At 37.7% G+C, this 22,458-nt stretch overlaps 1 protein-coding gene across 1 annotated transcript in view; it reads right to left on the bottom strand.

Annotated features, from left to right (window-relative positions):
* The window catches only part of FREM2 (FRAS1 related extracellular matrix 2), a 129,299-nt gene that overhangs the window by 8,671 nt on the left and 98,170 nt on the right, over positions 1–22,458 (bottom strand). Inside the window, exons 10-20 of the mRNA XM_054394198.1 lie at positions 21,051–21,215; positions 20,791–20,973; positions 19,257–19,387; positions 18,235–18,393; positions 16,899–17,202; positions 15,696–15,827; positions 14,749–15,080; positions 5,360–5,552; positions 2,897–3,001; positions 1,639–1,766; positions 1,421–1,555 (exon numbers count right to left, since the gene is read on the bottom strand). Of these exons, the coding sequence (XP_054250173.1) occupies positions 1,421–1,555; positions 1,639–1,766; positions 2,897–3,001; positions 5,360–5,552; positions 14,749–15,080; positions 15,696–15,827; positions 16,899–17,202; positions 18,235–18,393; positions 19,257–19,387; positions 20,791–20,973; positions 21,051–21,215 (1,967 nt within the window). The remainder of the gene's footprint in view (positions 1–1,420; positions 1,556–1,638; positions 1,767–2,896; positions 3,002–5,359; positions 5,553–14,748; positions 15,081–15,695; positions 15,828–16,898; positions 17,203–18,234; positions 18,394–19,256; positions 19,388–20,790; positions 20,974–21,050; positions 21,216–22,458) is intronic.

Here is a 22,458-nt window from a genome sequence, read left to right as displayed (position 1 = left end):
TCCAAATAACAGAAATTAAAATAACTTCCTCCTTATACACCCCATGGTCACGCTAGCCCTTTTGGTAATACTCTAAACTGGCAGTTTATGTTCTGTTAATTGCCCAACATGACTCCAAGGTTTTTTTCAGTCAATAGTTTACACAACAGAGTCTATTTCTTCATATTTTGTTCCCAGCTACAGAGTTTACAGCTGGGCTTTGTGAAAGGTATGCTGTTTGCTTATTCCCATGATACCATATAACCCATATTACTAGATGTGATTTGTCTTACTTTATTAAATCTTTAAGTGTTTTACCAATGTTGGCTACCTACACTTCCTCTACAGTCAGTGGAGGAAATCCTACCTTAGGAGTGAATGAATCTTCAGCTGGAGGACCCACTTTTAATACCAGAAACCTAGCTGTGATCTTTCTGTCAGATGAAAAGCTTTTCAGATTACTTTTATATTTTCTAAATTATCTGATAAAACTATTTCACACCAAAGCCAATTGACAAGCAAAGAAATCTGAAAGGTTAGTTCATGTAGTAGTAACTATCTCCCCTCACCCCCAGTGCCAATGAACTTACAACTGGCCATGCACTGAGGAAAATATAAACCCCAAACATTTGAGCTCCTACATTAGACTTTCCCAGATGGGTAAAATTGGTTAAATAGCAGGAGAGGAGTATGTGCTGTCTTACCAACCTAGGAATTAGTTTGCTTATAAGCAAATTGTCCCAGGTTACACTCATCCTTGGTGGGGGCTGAAAAGAACCCAGCCCTTGGGTGGATAAAAGAAACCTGATCCAGGTGGGCAGAGAGAGAGATCTGTGCTTCCATCTCCCAGGAGGAGGGGTCCCCTGGGACAAAGCTCTATTCCACTCCCCCTTCCTGTCCAGAAAGCCTATTTAAAGGGGACCATTTTCTTCATTCACCCTCTTTCCCCCTGCCTTGCCTGCTTGACGAGTCCCTGCCATTCCTGCTTCCTGAGCTACCACGTAGCTTGCCTCCATGCTGCATCCGCACCTTCTGAAGAACTGAATCCATTTGCATCAAGGGAATCCAATGCCAGCTGGGCCTGGTTTTTGTATATTTTTCTATTTGCCCTTTTCCTTATACATTTGTAACCTCCCCTGTTACTCAAATGCTATATATATATTCTGTTAAAAAATTACCTTTTTTTACTTTCAAGCTGATTCCAGATCATTTCTGTCATGATTCTACCTCTCCTTTCTCCTGCCTAATTTGCTTTTACCCTACTGGGAAAAAGGGAGAAGAAAATCTAAATCTCTTCCTTTTGGGCTTTTGGACTCCAGGAAAAGCATTAAACCATCACACAAGAAATTTATTTTCTAGTGCCATCATTACAAGTTGAACAAAGGCAGTTTGGGAATTAAACTCAAAAGGAGAGATGACAAAGGTATCATCGGGGTGGTACCTGTTGGAATCGGATATCCAGATCAAATGTGATCGGCTCTCTAGGATGGCAGATCACTGGTAGGCTGTACTCCTGATGTGGAGCAGTGGTACAAGCTATCAGCTTCACAGTGTACATTCCAGAATAGTCCCGAACCTGAAGAGAGAGAGAGAACTGTTCCACCAACATCCTGACTCACATGCTGGGGCAACAGAAGACAGTGAAAGCTGAGGTTTTACCGCAAAGTCTGACACAAAGCTCCACTGCTGTACTGGTTGGTTGTACGTTGGCTCACTTCTGGTGAGGCTGAGGCTAAATGTCAGGCCTGGGTGATCAGTTGACATAACCATGGAAGTTAGAGATGAAGCTAAAAACATGCCAAAAGACACATTTGTCACCTTTAGTACTTCATTGCAAACTCTCAGAGCCTGAAAAACATTCCCAATTATTCATAAACCATAATGCCATAGCTGATGTTAATACTTTCACAGGGCACTGGGTTTTATTAACTGAAACTAACAAAAACCAATTACAGACAACACAGCTAGGCCCTCTTGATTCTTGTTCAAGAGCCTAATAAACAGTTGCTTTTGAGGCTACACAACAAGAGCTGTATGAAGATTAAATTTAATGACAGGCGAAACAGTAGAGAGTGGAAAGGCAAAGATCTATAATCCCTTCTGTTGTAAACTTGGAATGTCAGCCCAGGGAAGACAAAGCCTTTTCTCCTAGCAATATAACTCTTTTGGCTCTGCCTGATAGGCAAAAGCTAACATGCTAGAGGACAGCTGAGAAAAACTAGAAGCATACGAATGAGTTTTCTAAGTTAATAAAACTAAAAGAGATTTCTTCAAATTGTCTTTTTCCCCTTCTCACTATTGTTCAACAGATTTAATTTACTTGGATAATCTTTTCCATGGTTGGCATTCCTGCTCAGATTTCTATCTGTAGACAGAGTCTTACACCTGTGATTATTCTCAATAAAGGCAGTGGGTTTAAACAGATTAAATTGCAGGATCAGGTCCTCAGCAAAGACTAATTGAATGGCAATGAGAATGTTTTAACACAGAGATACAACCTGTACAAGACCTTTTCTTACTCTCTGAAAAATTCTAAGTAATGTAGAAAAGCTGTAAGTTAGAAAACAAATTTTCATGCTATTTAAATTCCTAGGGCAACATAAGTAAATAGCTAATCATAGCTTTTGGATTGGAAACACATATTTACATAAATCCCTAGTGGACAGAATGGCCTAGACTGAGCTCTCAGTCAAGTGGAACTATCTGCTTTCCATCAGATTCAACCATATTTCATTTAAGTTTGCATACAATCATCAATGACAAGTAAGAAATGCTGAGAAGAGGAAAAATCCTCATCTGAAGAGCACAGTAAACAAAAAACCATAGATCAGTAGCAGAAAAAAGAAAAATTAACAATATAAAACTTGGGAGGGGTGTCTTGTTCTTATAGTATTGCTAAAGTGTAGATTAAGCTTACCAGGATGGGACATCACAAACAGACCATGAAACCGGGCTTCAGTCTTGAAGTTGACAACCAAGCGCCCCTCTTCGCTAATACGCATGCTGGTTGGGTACAGGGAGCCTGGCAGCAGAAGCCAATTCATAATGGTTATTCCACTTGCAGATGACAAATACATCACACTCCTATGAAACACCAGCCCCACTCTTTCGTTTCCCTTTGTCATGTCAGGTGTTTGGGATGGGGCCCACTGGTACCTTTTGGATTGACTCAATTCTTCTCAAAGAATAATTTCAACAGTGGGGCCTAGAGTTTTCACAATGCTTTAGCCTTCCAGAGCACATACAGAGCTTCCCTGCAAAGTCATGTTTTCACATGTTCTCATGGACTCCCACAGACATTCTACTAGGCTAAGGAAAATCCACAGCACGGTCTCTGCTCATGTTTAGGCAACAGCATGGTCAGCTGCCAGGGTGTTTTGCAGAGGAACAATTATTTTGTTTCCCCCAGGTATTCAAGCTGACTCCCACCAATGAAAGCTGCTTCAGAGATATTTTTTTATCAGCGCTTCTCCATCTAATGTCCCAAGGCAGCACCTATATGCATTTAGCTGTAGCAGTTTGTAGAAGTTGTGACTTCCATGACAATTTGTTTGAGTGTGCTTAAATCTGTGAAACTCATTTTGACAAGCTTTGCATTGCTGGAATTTTCTGGCATGAGTCTGGCCTGAAATACAGGCCTAATGTTTCCTAATTCCAGGTTACAAGGTCTTGTTTATACGTCAGAAGTGTTTTATTGCTGTAGTCTGAAGCCATGTCCCTTTCCTCTAGTGTTCTGCAAAGCCTCAGAGTTCAGATGTTTCCTCCAGCACTCCCTTACAGAGAGTCAGTGATGTGCCACCATATTGCCTATCAGGAGCCAGAAGGAAACAGGAATGTTCCTCCACGAATATGTCAGAAGCCTACCAGATTCACCAACGTGAATGTGTACCATACACAAGAAAAGTCACCTGTTACTGGTACATTAGAAATATATATATGCATGAATTATGGCTTTAGAAGACCTTGACTGCTTTGTAGTTCTATGTAGAGTTTATGTAGAATAATTCCATGTATCCAGAAGTATGGAATCAAATGGAAAACTAGTTAATCTCTCTCTGCCCATAAAAACAGCTGCTCAGTGTGCAAAGTTGTGAAGAAACTATTGCCCAAGTTAGATATGTTGGGGGCCTACCTTCCACTACCTCGCATTGCTTATGATTTTGTTTTCTGCTGGCTGTTTTTAAAGGGAGCTGCCAATGTTCAGTATTTTCAAAGACTTAGCCACCAGCTCCTTAAATAGAGAAGTAAAAAACTAAAGCATCAAATATGGGAAAACGGTGGCATAGACATGCCACATAGCTGTTGAGACTAAGGATTAGCTCTTTTTGTTATTTGGTGACTAGTAGATCATATGATTTCTGGCATGTGGCTTATTCTTTAGGCATGGCGTGACATGTGCTTCATTCTTCATGCACTGTAGATTCCCCTTGCCACTCCTGATTTCCTGCTATTAACATGAGGACAGAAACTACATAGCAATGAATTCTGTAGTTCCTATAAATACGTTGCAGAAACAACAACGGTTTTATGTTCACTGGAGTCCTGAAACTGTGTGAGTGTATGCACATAATTACAGCTGGTGCCTGTATTCTAGATTAGGCTGAGACAGATGTGGAATATCTGAAGCTTAATGCTGAGAAATCCTAAGCAAATCTGCATGAGTAGAACAAAGCAGCATATAGGTGTAACTATACATTTTAATCTCTCACAGACCTCTGTATGTTACTGTATTGAAACAATAAATTACTTTTTGGGAAAAGATAAATGCTTCATTGATAGAGTTTGCTTTGCTGATTAATTATACTCACAAGCATTTATTGACACTCTCACATTTAAAGAATGTTTGACAGTTAACTACTCTAACATATAGGACAGGTTATTATACCCATTCTGTATTTCCCTGTATCTTTTGGATGTTTCACAAGTAACGTTTTCAAAATATCAAAAGTTTCTGAAACTGTACATTCATGTCCAGAAAAAAATGACATCATAGAAAGTTTTTTATTTGTTTGTTTCTTTTCCATTCAAGTGCAAACAACTTGTGTGGTAACACAGAATGTGAATATATAGTTAACCTTCATGTTCTGAGTTGAAATAAATGTATTAATTTTTGCATGTGTACTTCAAACATAACAAGACAATTATATTTCTTTGCAATAGAAGAACTGAAGTCAAATTTACACAGTTTTCATAAACACCCCAGCAGAGCACTGTGAGTGCTAGGAAATGACTGATTGCTTTCAACTGATAATAAAACGATAATAAACGATTTTACTACTTATTTTATAATATTAGAATTACTGAAAAACCATCCTACTGTGTTCAGATCATACTTTTAGTAAGAGAACATGAATTTGATGGAAATAAATCCAGCACTCACCTTGGAGCTCTGCCTCAGGTGGGCTACCGATCCCATCCGTCCACAGGATGGCAGTGTCATACACAAAAGTCAGCCGGAGTTCTGACTGCAGGTCGAAATGCTGCCAGCCTCCTACACCCACCGGAGAGTGGAAAACGTAAGAGACGTACAAGGGGACTCTCAGCGTGACATAGGACTGTACTAGGTTGAGGACCTGTAAAGTGGAAAATTATTTACTTAAGTTACCGGTCATTAGTGCTAGCAGCGTTGCACAGGTATCAGAATGCAAGAGAAACGGAAGACAGAATTTGAAATAAATATTGTGACTGAATCAAGTCCTCTCATTGTGCAAATTACAGGTGAAGTGCAAAATATCAATGGATTTCAACGGATTTCAGATGAGATTCAACCCCTTCTAATTCCACTTTTTTTTAATTTCAAATGGAACGTGTTCTGATAAAACAAACTCCTCAATTTTGACTTATCTCCTTTTTTTTTTTTTTTCTTTTTAATACATAAACAGTTTGGCTACAAATTAAGGCTTTAAACATTTTTTCAGGTATTTGTTCTGTCCTTGTGCCTTAGCCAACTCTTTTGCCTATATTTTTACATTACTATGCTCTAAGAAGCTCTTCTGGAAGACCCTGAATTTGATCAGATGTCATTGCAAGACTGAGTCCTTGGACCATACTTAATCATCTCTAGAACTATTTGTTCTTTTGTGCACAGATAAAAGCTCTCATGCAAACACACAAACCATACTGTTTATCACTGTTTGAAAGAAATAAAAATAATACACAAATTGAAATAGATTTTAAAATAGACCCTTTATGCATGTATTGTACAAAAATAGCACTGTAATTATCAGAGAATTGCATATTCTTTATACATATTTGGATTAAAAAAAAAGGCGAGAAGAACAGCATGAGTAAAATTTCACCCCTTAAGATGGCTCTTGCATGATAGATGGAGACTTTGCTTTTACGTTTTATTAAAAATACTTTTTCATTCACATCTGTCTGATTAGAAATGTGCAGTGTGGATCCTTTTAGAACATGCTAGATTTTCTTAGAAAGACATGGAAAGAAAGGCATTGAGATCATCCCCTAGCAGGAAATTTTTCAAAGAATTAAATGGTGTTGAACACTCATTTACTTCCAATAGAAATTTCATAAGTAAATTCGTACATCTGAACATTTCCCTGGAGTGATTATCTTACGTGCTTCTGAAGAGTGTTCTGCACTATTAAAAGCCCCAGCATTCAAAGAACTTTACAAGCTGTGCAAAAATCAAACTGTTTCTGGGTTCACCCAGTGGCATGCCAGGGGGATGAATATCCATTAACCTTATGGCTGCTTTAGATTTCCGAATGCCAGACAAAACTTTTAGTAATACTTTGAAACCATGAATGTATTACTTGTAGTCATTAACTACTCTGAAGTGATTAAGGAGTTCTTTACAGCAAATGTTTGCAGTTGCCACAACTCACTTTTGTGCATGACAGTCCTTGATCTACACACTATGCTACCAAACTCCTTTCCACTTACGCTGTTCACATTGTTCTATAGAGTGTGCTAACATTTAGGGTGTAGGCAGTCTGGAAACACATAGGGTTATGCCATAAAGCAGCCTGGTAGATAATAACAGATGTTACAGTTCTAGATAATTTTATATCAATGCTTCTTTGATAGTTTTACATAACTACAATCAAGAACTTCTACTTAGAACAAAAATGTTATTTTTTTCTCTCTACGTATTGGATGACAAATCAGAGTTAGACAAAAATATTATTCTTTAGCACTATTTAAGATGTAAGTTTAACTTTGAAATACTTACATGGATATCTGAGCAATTATTTCAGACATGGATTTACTAAATTGTTCTAAATAATAACACAGAATTCTCACTTCTGTTAAAAAAAAATCTAGGTATGATGCAACTCTGCAGCGCATCATGGTTTGCCTTTGATTCAGGAGTAAACTTAAATAGTTGTAATATCCTGGTACAATATCAAGATCTGAATACATTTGGTATAACAAATGTGTTACTATTGAAAAGTCACCAGAGAGAAACTATGTTGGCTTTCCTTGTGTGGTTTTTTTTTTGGTTGTTTGACATCTGCATATTGTACAGTAAGAATTAGACACTGAAGTCAAAGATCTGAAATTGCTTGTAAGGAGTCAAAGGTAGACTCTGTGGACAAAGATTTAATAGATGCCCTTTAACCTCTTGAAAAGAAGCACACATAATGCTTAATGATAATGTAGAGGAAGAGTGGAATATCACCTTGATTTAATGACCCTGAGGACTAGAATAATAGAATTGAGATGAGAATTTACAGCATGAAGTATAAGGTTATAGATACTAGTGACAAGGATTTCTGGTAGAAATGAAAGACACTGCTTAGTACCAAAAGCGGGGGGAGAAAAATTTGGTATGTGAGTTGATCACATCATAACCATGACCTTCCTACCCTCTCTATGTGATATGATCCCAAGATAAACTGAGGAATGGGGTGGAAATTAGAAGCACGCATGCCACTATACAGAGCACTAGTGAGAAGCTTATCTGGAACAGCTTTGATCATCCGTGCTTGAAAAAGCCTAATTTGCATTGTAGACTGCAGAAAAAGAAATCAACATTATCAAAGGAATGGTAAAAGTACCTGATGAGAAGAGACTAAAAGAGTCAGGTTGTTTAGCCAAGTACAACAAAGGCCAAGAGGGAATAAGAATGCTGTCTATACACATCAGGAGATGAACAGCAGAGAAGGGCCACCGAAGAAAGATGGTGCTGACATGGGAACAAACAGCCATAAGAAGGCCATGACAAATACATACTAGAAATCAGAAGAATTTCTAGCCCCTGTTTTGGTGGCATTCAATAAGAGTAGTGAGGCCATGAAATCCTATTAGTTTTTAGATGAAGTTTACTAGTGTTGAGCCACATTATATAGAGTTAAAGCAAGGGCCTGGGCAGAGTTATCCTCAAAACCTCTTCTAGTTCAGTATCTTATGCACCTCAATAAAAGAAAACACTTCTTTCAAAGCTTGCCTTGATTTTCAAGCACGAGGTATCACCAGCTCTTCATATATGCTGTACATAAAGCAATTTATTAATGGAGTTTGTAAGCCATATTTTAGGGGCTTTTGCCTCTGTTCAATGGTGATACAGGGTTAGTAGGCTTAACTCATTGGTACTGGTGGAAATTTAGCAGTAGGCTCTCTTCTGGGGCAAGTCTGTCTGGGAAAATCTGAAACCAAAGAATTGTCTCCATTTTTATGACCCTGGAATTTAGAAAGTTATTCTTTTCTAGTAAAAATTAGTAAGAGATATATGGTCAGGTTGAGAATTTATTACTGTATTTATGAATGTCTATGCACTTCCGTCAGTATAGCTTCCCTTATGTGTGATTCAGAACATGTAGGGATAGGAAGGAGCTCTTGCTAAACCATCTGACTGGGAGTTTTTATGCACAGAAATTGTTCTTTGGGTACTCATGGATTTGGAGGTGTGGGGAAAACCTAACATATGAGAGCCAGAGAATTACTGCATAAATAGTTCTCCCTCTCCTGAAAGGAAAGTGAAACTTACAAGGCCCTCTCTTTTCTTGCTATAAAGGAAAATGCCACGAATCTTCAGCAGGAAGAAAAAAGAAGTCTTAAGACATGCTAGATGAAATACAGAGGATCTTTTTGATATAGTAAAAATTAAAATAAAAAGAAGAAATTAACTGCAGAGGAAAACTGTGTCAGATTAAGTGAGCAGATCTCCAAAAAATGGGTTGATGGAATGTGCTACACAGATGGAGGGGTCTTCTGTAGCCTTCATAATAATGTTGTTTAGGCGAACATGAGGAAACATTCTTTCCATTGAGTTATCTTTATTTCCCAGCACTGCCTGCAAAGCCTATTGAAAGTAGCCAGCTGTTCATATTTTCATCAGTGTGACACTGATGAAACCAAAATGGTAATGAGCTGTGTAAGTGTAGGATCAGCTTAATTGCTGTGGAGAGACAGAACAGGTGCATTATGTATCTATGCATTCTATGCACAGGAGATTTTATCAGCTGCACTGACAAAATTATATCCATTAACTTTAATTTTAAACAACAATAAGTGGGTGTGACTTTCAGCCTTGTGATTTCAGGAAATACAAACTACAGGTACACCTCAGCTAAACTGAGGAAATCGTGTCTAATGCTCTGTGCCAGGTCTGGAGAACTGGAGAAGAGAGAAGACAAAAACTCTTTCAGGCAAGGAAGGGACTCTTACAGTTAATATCTGAAAAAAAATGTAGATCACAAATCACTCAAATACTGCATCTCAAAATTCATTTGTGTGAAGGAAGAACATGATTTATACTAGACTTTGACATAAAGTGAAGTTTCATGCATTTTCTTTGAAAGATAAATTATCACAGAGCATAAGGTCTAATTCTGAATATTAACAATTCCCATTTAAGACTTAGGAAATATTAATGGGAGTTTCTGTAGGTGTTCTTCTTTTGTTCCCCTTTCTGGTGCAAACTGTCAAACTTAATTAAGTAAAAATCCATCGTTAGTTTGAGAATCTGTCATGTAACTAGTGAGAGTATTTACAACAAAAAATATTTTCAGTTAAGGCTTTGGGGCATGGACTCTGTTCTACATTCATATTGTGGTTTATTTATCTGTCTTACATTCCCAGAGGGCTGATCTTGGCAGTCAGTGTGTGTGTGCACTGATAAAATCAGAATTAGAAATTAGAAGTAGCACAAGTTTATGTTTTGTATTGCATATCACAATGAAAACAACTTTTCATAAAAATTTGTATTTTTGTCCTCCAAATTACCCTAAGCCTCATTTTCTTGCATTTACTTGCTACATCCATGAATTTGAGACAAACAAGCTTAACAATGTTATCAATTAGCTGTTTACACAACAGCTAGGATTTGGCCCCAAGAAGGCATGCAGCCAGGTAGGGTCACAGGTGAAATGCAAAGCAGGTTTGTTTAAAGAAGTCTGAATGGAGAGGAGACTGCAATACAGCCTTGAAATGCCATCTTCTTGAATACTTTAACCTCTGACTTTGTCGCACTAGCTGGTACATTAACTTTATAGTAGAGTTTTTAATTCACAGCACTTTCTAAATGCATGTATTTGCAGCTGGAGAAAAAAAAAGGTTTGACTGTTAGTGAACTTCTGTGTCAAAGGAATACAAGTTGAAGGGTTTTCTTAAACTTAATCCTGGGGGCTGAATCAAACATAAAAATAAGTCTATTTGCATTTTACAGCATTTACTGAGGTTTTCAGAAGAGGTGACTTTTCCCCTTAAAGTATGAAAGTGAAAATACACCGTTTCTGTGTAATAAAACACCTCTGCAAGCTGCTTCATATAAGATGTGGCAATATGTTAGTGATTTTAAAATCTGTTTTCAGATGGGATTTTCAAACACTCAGTGCCATAACATGTGTAGCATAATTGTGAACTGAATATATTGGAAGAGAGACATTTTTAGTTTTGGCCAGAAATAACTTTTTTTGTTTTGTTAGAGAATAAAACAAATTGCTCAGCTGTACTCAACTACAGTACCTCCAGATATAAATCTGGAGATTTATAGATTCAAGTATTTTAATATATGTTCTTTACCTTCTTGTTTCTGTCAAAGACTTGCTTAACTAGCTGTTAATAGAATTTGTTTGAGTGGTAAATTTTTTGCTTCACTATGCCAAGTCTGGCAATGGACTGGAACTAGAGAAAGCAACATTGACGTATAAATACTTGGCCAGAGCTGCACAGAAGCCTTCAAACAGTCTGGATACAGCAAACAGTTAAAACAGTAGAAGATTAGATCAAATGACACTTCACACTCTATCAAATAAGTCTAGACTGACACTTCAATATATACTTTAATAAAGGATAGCTGCTTGTTTGGTTTTCACTTTTTTTTCCGACTTCTTTTCCTGAATATCTGTCACTCTTCTAGCACCTGTATCTTTAGTATGTGAGATATCTGTAGGCTTAAAATGTCTGTAGTCTTACAATGTCTTCATGAAGTAAAGTCCAACCTTTATTAATTACTGGAAAATACAGGAAGACAGCCTTTGGATAGGAGACTTCTGCATTTTTAAGGCCTATACATATCCAAAGACAGGCACTGGATTTTAGGCTATGACTACAGGTTGTCCAAAAGAAAACTGTTGTTGCTAATCATCAAAGCTGACTGTAACTTTAACCAGGACAGAATCCACATAAATTAGTTCAATTTATAGGGGAGCGGGCCTTTAGTTTTAAATATGTTCCTTAAGCTGCACATCTAAATCCATATTTAAATACACAAATGTCTGATTTTTAAGATCTGGTGAATAAGGGCAGATCACAGAACAAAGCATCAAGCTGTATATTGAAAGGCATGCTACATCTAACTCTCACACAGGGTTTGCTCATGCACAGCGTAATTGAGAAAGAGAATGGGTCACAAGCAAAAGGTCTCTAAGAAAACTAAGACCTTCTCTGTATGTATTATGACAGTTCATGAGTTCATGGGAACTGGGTAAGACAGCTGCAGCCTGCAGCAAATACTAGGAACACTGCCAGAAGAAGTACACCAGCTGCAGGTCTCCCACCTCACTTCTTGCTGACTGAAGTTCATCTTCTTCCCTTACCATAGCAGGAGCTCCTATAAAGCAAAGGTTGGCATCACACAACATATTGCCAGTTGTTTTTGTGAAATCTGTCTGAATCCACAGTGCTCACTTTGTTTGACCATACAGGTACCAGACTGCTAGAATCATGGAACAGAATCTTGAGCTTAAAGATCTAGCCAAAATATCTGGCAAATTTGAGCAGTTTTTGTTATTTATCTGTTCTGTCTGTACAATAGAATTTAAGCTTCCTTTGTGTGCTAAAAAAAAGAAACCATGGTGAAAACCATAGCTGCCAGCTTTCCTCTCACAGAGGAGGATTATTAATTGTTCACTGGAGGAGAAAAAACCAACAATGGTAAGGACCACAGAGATAGGGCACTGACTGCCTCCCCTCTCAGCTGGAGGGGGTCATGTGAAGATAAAGACCAAACTCGGAGAAGAATTAAATGGAGGTGGGGGAAACAGGCAGGGCAGTGAAGCGCATACTGGCTGTGGGGCAGTGCTTCACTGCTAGAAGTAATTCAGCTTGATATTTCACTTAACACACTGTAACCTTTTAGCCACAACCTACAAGGCAGTTTCAACTGCTTTCATGCCTCATGTTAATCCCTCTCTGCTTTGAAATTACGCACCTAACATTACCATTTATGCTTGCTCTCCACAATGGAATGTATAAGTTCTTCTAATTTACTAAAATGTTGCAATAGTGCTTATTTTCTTCTCTCTATATATGCATGTAGACATATATAGTTTTTTTTAGACACACATTTGTCTAAACTAGCTACTCATTCTTTTCTTGAAAAGACACAAAAGTATTTAAAATGGAAAGTATACTAGGTCTTCCTTCCTTTTCACTGTGGGAGAAGTGGCTTGCATAGGTCACCAGTGTTACAGCTGCAGGCAGCTGTGTGAGCTTATGTGCTTATGATTATGATGTGCAGAAAATAAGAATATACAGTTGCATACTGCGTAGGCATAAGGAGACGGTCAAAGGAATGATGAGTCGAAGAAATGAAATCATTCTAAGAGCAGTGAAGACTACTGTCATTTTTATCTTGTGGGTATGTGTAAGGTTTACATCCCACACTTGCATGCCTTCCTTTTCCATTTGACAGGTTCATCATTTCAGTGGAATGCACCTGTAGGAGGATCTGCCTGTAGCAGAGGGGCAGCCCCAAGCAAATGCACCAACAATGAGCTTCCAACATCAAGGCAGAGACCTTGAACTGGTCTCTGTAATAGAAAAGGAACCAGAACTAACAACAGAGCACTGAGATGACATATCCATCAAGGATTTTGCATCTGTTAAGTATCTGATATATGTCCATTGGCACTTATGCTTTCTTTGGGCAGTGACAGACTATTCTCATCTGTTAAGGCCTCATGTCATTCGGGACTCACAAAGTCAGACTGAAGTCTAACAAGCAGGTGGGTCCCTGACAAAATGAACACCTGTTAAAAAGCAAAAAGCTATGGTCATTTCACACAGTGGCATCATCCTTTCCACAGTGGCTCAACAAGCAAGGTTAGTTAGTCAGGAAAGGGAGTTAGCTTTACCAACAGCTGTCATGCTGTGAATGGACTTCTCTGAAATGAGATACTGCATTTCCAGTCTTTCTTTCACCCTGTAGGATTACTCCCCTAAGAGACTTTCCAGTGTCATAAAGGATTGATCTCCATAGGTACAGTTTTTGTACTTCAGCCTGGAGGGGGCCAGGCTCTTTCCGGTGGTTCACAGTGATAAGACAAGGAGCAATGGGTTCAAACTTGAGCATAGAAGATTTCACCTCAACATGAGAAAGTTCTTTACAGCGAGGGTGACAGAGCACAGGAACAGGCTGCCCAGGGGGTTGTGTCCATGCACCTGGATGCATTCCTGGGCAGACTACCCTAAGTGATCCTGCTCTGGCAGGGGTGTTGGACCTGATGATCTCTAAGGTCCCTTCCAACCTCTGATATACTGTGATACTGTGATACTTCAGTGGGATCAGATAGGCTTATGCAGTAATTATACTAGAAAAACATAGGGATTAAGTTCACTGTCACTGCACCAGAAGAAATCTTAGACCCTTTTGCACATTAGTATAAATTTCTAGAAATTTTTCAAAGGACAGCTGAAGATGTTTCCAAGCTCTTTGTTTTAATTCCCCAATCATTTTCACAATGCTACCTTAATGGCAGCCATTCCACACTAGCAACTTCTTTTTGCTCCCCGACCAAGGAACTTTCTGCTGGGCAATGTGAGACCACTCTGCTGTCTGCACTTATTGGTCATGCTACCCAGTGAGCAAGAGATCAGCAGAGCCAAGCAGCTGGCAGGACATTGCACTACATTGTTATCAGAAGAAGGCTCTCCAATTTTTTAAAACTCTTTTTAAGATACACCACAACTAATACTAAATAGCCTAGTCCTATCGATGTGTTAAATGCAACCCATTAGAAGGCTTTTTAAAAAAAGACTAAGGTAGCTCATTTCACAGTAAAAGTGGGATTGATTTGTCCTCAAATACTTCAAAACTGTATTGGGAGAAAAATCATAGCAAATTTGACTGAAACTAAATTATCCCCTTAATTTCAACTGGACAAGGATTTCACTGTATAAACTACTAGTATTTAATGGATATTGGTAGCTTTAAGAAATAAGCTGGCCTTAGGGGAAATCTATTTCTTGTTAAGAAAATAATAACACTTTTCAACTAAATTAATTCTAAACCAAATTATTTCTATAAGGGAAATCTTCCATTTAAAGAACACAGTACAAAATGAAGTTTCACTCTCGTACCTGTCCATCCGTCCCAATGGTGCCTCCACAATCTGTGAGGAGCTCGGACATGTCATAATAGCTAACAAACTCCCATAAGCAGGCTTCCAGATTCAGATTGCGGTAGAAGCGTAAGGTATTGAGACCTCTAATTATTGAGCTATACTGGTAGGGAATGGTCTCTCCAATTACACCTGGATTTTTGGTAGCATCGGTTAAGAAACCATGATGGGTCTTCACTTCTGTGTAATCCAACAGGTTGGAGCATTTATGGTTTCCAACTCTAGTTCCATCTGGGCTAAGTGTCAGCTCAAAGTTGGAGAGCTCTCTTGTAGAAATAACAGGCAACATGCCTAAAAAACATTAATTTAGAGCACTATCACTAAATTTCAGTGGTCAGAGCTGATTAATTTAGACAAAGTTTGCCAAACACTAAGCATGTTATGCAACGTTTCTGTATTTTGTATTTACAGTAATTAAGATACTTAAGAATTCAAAGACATTTAATATGATTGCATATAAGAACGTTATGCAAAATAATCATTTCTTTATATTATAAAATGACAAATAAAATACTTCTAAATCTCCAACATATTTTCCAATCAGGATTTTGTGTGATTTTTTTCAGAAGTATATAGTAATTAAGTGGTTTTATATTTTTTTTTAAGAGTAAGTTATTCTGTGCTCTTCAAAGAAGTTTTACAAAGTGTAGGTCTAGCCCAATTTATATAAACTCCTCAATTAGTCTGAAAACATTTAATCTTCACATCAAAGACTAGGTATCAATACAGTATCTTATGCACCTTGTTGCAAACTGAACTTGTACATTCATCACATCGTTCTCTGGTCTCACATCGTAAAAGATTACAGTATTATTTTTTCTGTTGAAAATACCATGACCAATAAAATGGCTCGAATAGCACTTTGGTGTATGAGTTCTTTCAGCTCCACAAGGGATTTTATCATACCATCAATATGCGGCATTGTGACTGTCAGTTTGATGAGGTTGGCATAATCAGGATCCTCTGGGCCAGTATAGCGCAATTTGGCAGAGAATGGTTCTGCTCCAACTACTCCTGACATACGTGGTTGACAAAGACCTAAAGTTAAAAAAGGAAGGCAACTTTACTTTATGTCCCGAAGAAGCAACCCATACTTTTCTTTGCACTGCTTTTAGATGCACCTTTTTTCACTGTACAACTTTCCAAAACACCCAAATTTTCTTGATCAACAGGCAAATGCTTTGAACAGCATTTACCAGAGGTTTGAAGAGGAATTTATGCAAAAGAGCATTCCAACAGAAATCATTACTCATGTTAATGCAGCTACAAAAGCAGCAGAGATGACACAACGAATGCAACATGGCTGCAGAAGGGTAATAGAATACACTGTGTTGTAATTTACCTTTATTGCTGATAATTACTCATTCACCATATTATACAATAAAGCAAACTATCTGTGATGCAACAAAATAACACGTTATCAGACTGTATCCATGTGCATGTCTGTTCTTCACCTATGCTTTATAACATTATTCAGTCAAGTTTCACAAAAAAAGAGTTGGCTGGACAAAGGAGGTAAAGTACAATAACTGAGAGACAGGCTGAAAATGCAGCATCGTCGTTGGTTAGGTATTAGAGAATCAGAGAAAGAGAATATCAGAGAAAGAAGAAGGATGAATATTATGAATATCTCAACCATGAAAAAATGTTATCTATGCCCTGTAATTGCACACTAGTCACTTTAGTCCTTAGTCAAGGAAGACTGTGTACAGTGAGATGTACAGTGAGGCCTGAATGTCAAATGAAGAATTCTTCTGGCTAGGCATTCATCATAGCACTCCTATGTGGGTTCTCCAATGCCTAATAGCAGATGAGATTGTGTTGCAACATTACTACTGTTGAAATCAAAAGCCAACAGAAACCAGGTTTCACTAATTCCAATCCACTTTATATACTGTTTCCCTGAACAAACAAGTTTGCTATGAGGATAACTATTTAAAGGTGACAATAATTTTACAAATTCTCTGCTGTGTTAAGAAGAGAATTTTTGCATTACTTCTATGAAGTAATGAAGAAGAAAAACTGAGAGTGTAATGTTAAAACATCTAATCATGTAATCAGATTTTGTTAGGATGGTCAGTGGTTTTGCAATGGGTGATGATGTCTTACCTTCTGATGTGCTTATAGTTACAATAGTGCTCATAAGCTCAAGACCTGCATTTCCATCTGAATTCACAGCACGAGCTGCACACTGGACACGAGAACCAGCTTGAAAGTAAATGGAGTCAAGTGTAATCATCTTGGAGGAAGTGAAGAAGGTATCAAAGTCAACATCCTTCATGGGGCTAGTCACACCATCAGGACCAGTGGGTGCACTTACAAGCCACCGGTATTGTGTCAGAGTATTATTGATGTTCTCACTGGCACATATAGAGCCAGTCTTGTCAAAGTCTTCATATTTAGGATTACAAGCCTGCAGAACAAGGCAAACGTGTTAACAATTTACTTCCTTCATGCCAAAGGAATTTTAATTTATCAAACTCAACAACAAAATGTAATTCAGAATCCCAGTAAATCTCTTGAGAAATCACCTTATTTTGACAGTGACACTTTTAGCAGTGTTATGGGAGATTAAAAGACAGGTCAAATTATCTCACTGAAATAAAAATATTATTTTAAATTATGGTTTATGGGTGAATACATAACATAACTAGGAAGGCACAAACGACACTCCCACCTGCTACTTTAACTTGAATCATAGAATCATAGAATCATTACGGTTGGAAAAGTCCTCTCGGATTATCAAATCCAACTGTAACCCAATTACAGTGGCCACTAAAGTGTATACCGAATAACCACATCTACATGCTTCTTGAACACCTCCAGGAATGACAACTCTACCACCTCTCTGACCTAATTCTTCAAACATAATGTGAATTTCAAGATTTCTTTTGTTTTACTTAGGAAAACCATTCAACATATGATCCATTCCTGTGCATAAGGAATGATGTGAGAAACAAACTGAAGATGCAGATGGACCAAAACCTTCCTCGGTGCATTTGAGTATTCATGCAAACCTTTCAGTTGTAAAATTACAGTGAAAGAAGCCTGTAGCACTTCAACAAAATACCCATTTTTTACTCTGTGGCACTCTGAAAACAATGGCTCATCTGTTATCTCCAGTGATTTTAACTCTGCAAATTAGGGAGATAATGCAGGAAGCAGTAAGGCTATGTAATCATAGACATTGCATGAGTATCAAATTGTTTTTAGTGATTGAACAAACGAAATATCTTTCGATGCTTTTTGTCCTCCTGAAAATTCATTCATTATCCAGACAAATTAGATTAGTTCGTAGGATATTTGTGTCTTGAACTCATGTGTTATTAGAATAGTTCTACCTTGAACTCAAATGTTTCAACAATATGAATTGCTACCAAGTGCCTAAAATCCACTGAGCAAAACCCATATACTGATTTTGTTCCATCTTTCCACAGATACTCACTGTGATACAGACGACAGGATAGCCAGCTATGGGACTGGTTCTGTCTTTAGCTCTAGAAGTATCATCGTATATCAGAAGGGATGCAACTTGAGGGACAGAGGGAAAGGTGACATCTGCCATGCTGTTCATTTCTTCAATGTAAACAATGGCCTTGGCTGTCTGACAATGAAAAGACAGAAACAGTTTTCTGTCAACATTTAAATAAACAGGGGGATCCAAGATGGACCTTTATCAGAATATGTCTAGTCTTTGAAACATTGTTCTGAAATAAGTTCTTCTTAACTGCAACAGGAATTATTGTGAAAAGGTTGAAGCATTGGAAAATATATTACAGACTACAAAAGCAAGAGCTAAAATGACCTTTTTTTTTCAGTTTTGAACAGTGAAGATACCAAAAGCTTTAACCTTGCATCCCAGCTTTCTTTAATCACTTCAGTATTCTGGTAGAACCCAAATGTGCACTATATGATTCAATGCCTGGTGGAAATGTTTGTCATCAGCATAGGCTGTGTATCTGCTGTCTGCCTACCTGGAATTAGACTATATATGGTGTGACAGTGATGAAGCAGTCAAAGAGTCTGAAGAACATTTTATGCAGAATCAGAGGAATATATTGCTTAAATTAAAAGTCTCTATGGTATAATATTAAATAACAATGATATGCAGCTATTCCTTTTCACACAGGAAGAATAATATTGACATGGTTTTGATAGCAGAAGTTGTATTTCACCTACTTCTTCTTTTTAGAGCATAAAGGTTACAGTGTATTGCCAAAGCATGTTTCCAAGAGGACTGATTCTATAAGAAGAATGTGTCTGAACTGATTATTCTGAAGACTTTCATCTTTCATTGTTTCAATGAGCCTATAAATATTATTGCCTAGGCAATTCCGTTGTGTCAGCTGGGATGATCATCTTTGTCTTTTAAGATACAAGCCAGGATGGTGTATGTAAAGCTATGAGCCAGAAAGCAAGGTCTATTTAGCAGATTTTGTTTTAGAGGACTTTGATTGAATTTGTTACCTGTATTTCTGCCACCATGTTCTCATCAGGCTTCAGGTGAACAGTGAAGGCTTCTCTCATCTCCCTTATTCCATCAAAGAGAATTTCAATCTCCACAAAGTGCTGTGTTTCACCCTCCTTAAACTCAATTTCTAAAAATACAGTGAGACACTTACAAATAAATCTCTTGTTCATAATACACTGTAACCCTAGGCCCAGCCATGAGAGATGGCAGTCAACACTCAATTTTCAAAACACAATTGTTCATATATTTAGCTCATATATTTTGATGATAAAAAAAACATATAATAATGAATAGCAGTGGAAATGTGGAAATCACTGAAAATTAAGTATTATCATCATCAAAATAAATCTGCAAAGACCAAGATTTAGTCTAATAGAACTTAATATTTTGAAAATTATCTGAGACTAATTAATAAATAAATTAAGGTAATGTGAATGACCAAAGGACTGAAGAATTCTAAATACAAAAATACTGCCAGGTCTTACTCAAACAAAATGTATTTTAACAGAGTGGTATATACTAAGACACAAATCTACAGTTAGAAGAAAAGCATTGTCTCTGAAAATACTTTGAAGGTCTTGGTGGACAAAAAGTTTGTTCAATCTTTGTGTTTGAGTGGCAAGGTTTTGGTAGCAGGGGTGGCTTCTGTGAGACAATGCCAGAAGCTTCCCCTGTGCCTGATAGAGCCAATACAAATGGGCTGCCAATGGGCTTCAAGATGGACCTGCCACTGGTCAAGGCTGAGTCCATCAGAAATGATGGCAGTGCCTCTGGGGTAACACATTTAAGAAGGGCAAAACAATTGCTGTGCGACAGCAGCTGCAGCTGGAAGCATGAGAAAACCTGAGAGAAAGAACTTTGCAGACACCAAGGTCAGTGCAGAAGGCGGGGGAGGGAGGTGCTCTCCAGTCACTGGAGCAAAGATTCCCCTGCAGCCTGTGGTGAAGCAGATTTAGAAGGAAAAAACCTCACAGTACTACAAACTGTTAGTCATTCACTATACCATGTGGGTGGGATACTAATGGAAAGAAGTTTATCAACTCAGAAATTTCTTATTCTGTTGCACAACTTCACTCCTTATTCATCACTAGTGAGGAGATACAAGTTTAAGAATTATGGAAACAGAAAAATGAATAGAAACAGACATTAATTCCTACACAGAGTAAAAGCCATTAACAACTACACAATCATACCCTGTGAGTAGATGCTTTTGCAGAGTAATGGTATTACACTTTGCAAATGTTACTAAAGTGACACATATTTCTTTCACAGTTTCTTGAGCTACAGATATTTTCAAAGGAAGCACAATTCATTTGTAAATATCTTGACTGATATCTAGTATTCCAAGAGCAATTAGGCTGTGGCATACCACATGGGATCATGTCCATACTGAATTTGAATAGCAAAATGTATTAATAGATGTGGTTGCAAAGTATTCTATTCATAAAGTTAGTTCATTTTACAAACATTATCTTACTATCATGAATAAAAACAAATAGTAGGATGTGATAATCATCTGAGGGATCCTACCTTCTGATATAGGGTGATAATCTTCTCCAGAAGCAGCCGATCCATCCTTTGTATGAACTCTCACAACAGAAACTTTGGAAGTGTCTCCCAGACGAAGCACTGGGATTTTTACAACTGCTACTTGCCTTATGTCCTTTGGTTCACTTACACTGAATTTGGTCTCACCAAACTTAATAATAGCCTCTGTAATTAGAATATGAATGTTTTTAGAGCACACAAATGGGCTTCCAAAAGCCAGTAACAACAAAATAATTTCTTACTGTCTGCATCATCTTGAATCCTTATCAGTGTCTCATTTTGTTCACCAATACAGGCACCAAAGGAAGAATCACTTCTTGGAGTGCCAAGAACCAAACGTAGTTCTTCCTCTTCTTCATGGAAAGTATCGTCCATCAGCACCAGTGTGCAAGGCTTCTCAGTTTCACCTGCAATCATTCTGAAGGTAATATACAGAACTTATATGTTCTTTGCCCTATAACAGCACATCTCTCAAAGCTCAAGGAACCACAGGCTGCTTCTGCTGGCCTAGGCATCCATCTTGACACCATACAGATTAATGACCAATAATAGTTAAAGTGGAATTAGCAATGATTACTTTTATTTGAAAACTCATTAAAGTGGAAATCCCCATTTTGGGACTTCTCTAAGACAAGTTTCTGTTTGGTATGCCCACTTCACATGTATTGTTCCTTTAATTTTATCTTAGAATAAAATATCCCTTCTGAGTGATCTCACCCAGTGTGCCTTTGAAAAATAAACACTTGCACAAGAAAGCAGAGTAACAGAAACTTTCAGTAATACTAACTTTGTCCTGGGAGTTTGTTCATTTTAGTTTTCTTTTGATTCTCTTCAACTTCCAACTCTCCAACTATAGACCTTCACTTATATTATTCCACTTGATTTTAATGTCTTTTAAACTCCCACTGATTGCAAGTGACAATGCCTTAAAAATGCTTTGAAGCTTCAAAATGCTCAATTTGAGCACTCAAAAATCAATGTGTCTAGAGTTTAATTAGATGTTCAGAGACTCTGGGAAAAAGGCCTTGTCTTAAGTCTTCTACAAGAACAGGGCAAGTATGAGTGATGTTCAGCATCTAGCTTTCAGTGTTAGACTTAGTGGGCTCATCATCATGAGAATGACTCCTACATCCCTGAGAAAAACAACAGCACAGCATATGGGAGAGATGAGGTCAATTTAACGTATTTTTTCATTATTATACATGCAAATATGAGCAAGGCTCCTCCAGGTGAAGAACAAGAGCAGGACATTGACTGCTCATTTTTTCTGAGGTTGTTTTTTCCCCCCTATAGAAAAGAAATTATCCATTAGGAGGAGAAAAAATTCAAAATATCCACTCTGTTCATTGTTACATGGGAAAAGTGAAAACTGTAGTGAAATTGCCATGTAACTTTCTAAGGGACCCAGATCCATTAATCCTAACAAGTTGGATTCCCCTTCCTGGTTGTGCAGAAACGATGGGCTAAGGTATAGAGCACATGACAACACTAAATGCTGAGACCAGCTCTAAATAAAGACAGAATGAATAACTCACTTTACAGGAGGGCTATGATACATTTCTACAGAAATATGAAGGTTGCCATTTCTATGATATGGGCATACCAAGGATGTCATGCTGATGACAGAACTTGTTTAGGACTTGTAAAATA

Source organism: Indicator indicator, chromosome 1 (assembly GCF_027791375.1).
Source record: "Indicator indicator isolate 239-I01 chromosome 1, UM_Iind_1.1, whole genome shotgun sequence".
In the NCBI taxonomy this organism is placed as follows: domain Eukaryota; kingdom Metazoa; phylum Chordata; class Aves; order Piciformes; family Indicatoridae; genus Indicator; species Indicator indicator.
The sequence above is the reverse complement of the archived record's forward strand: the minus strand, read 5'-3'. Positions and strand labels throughout refer to the sequence as shown.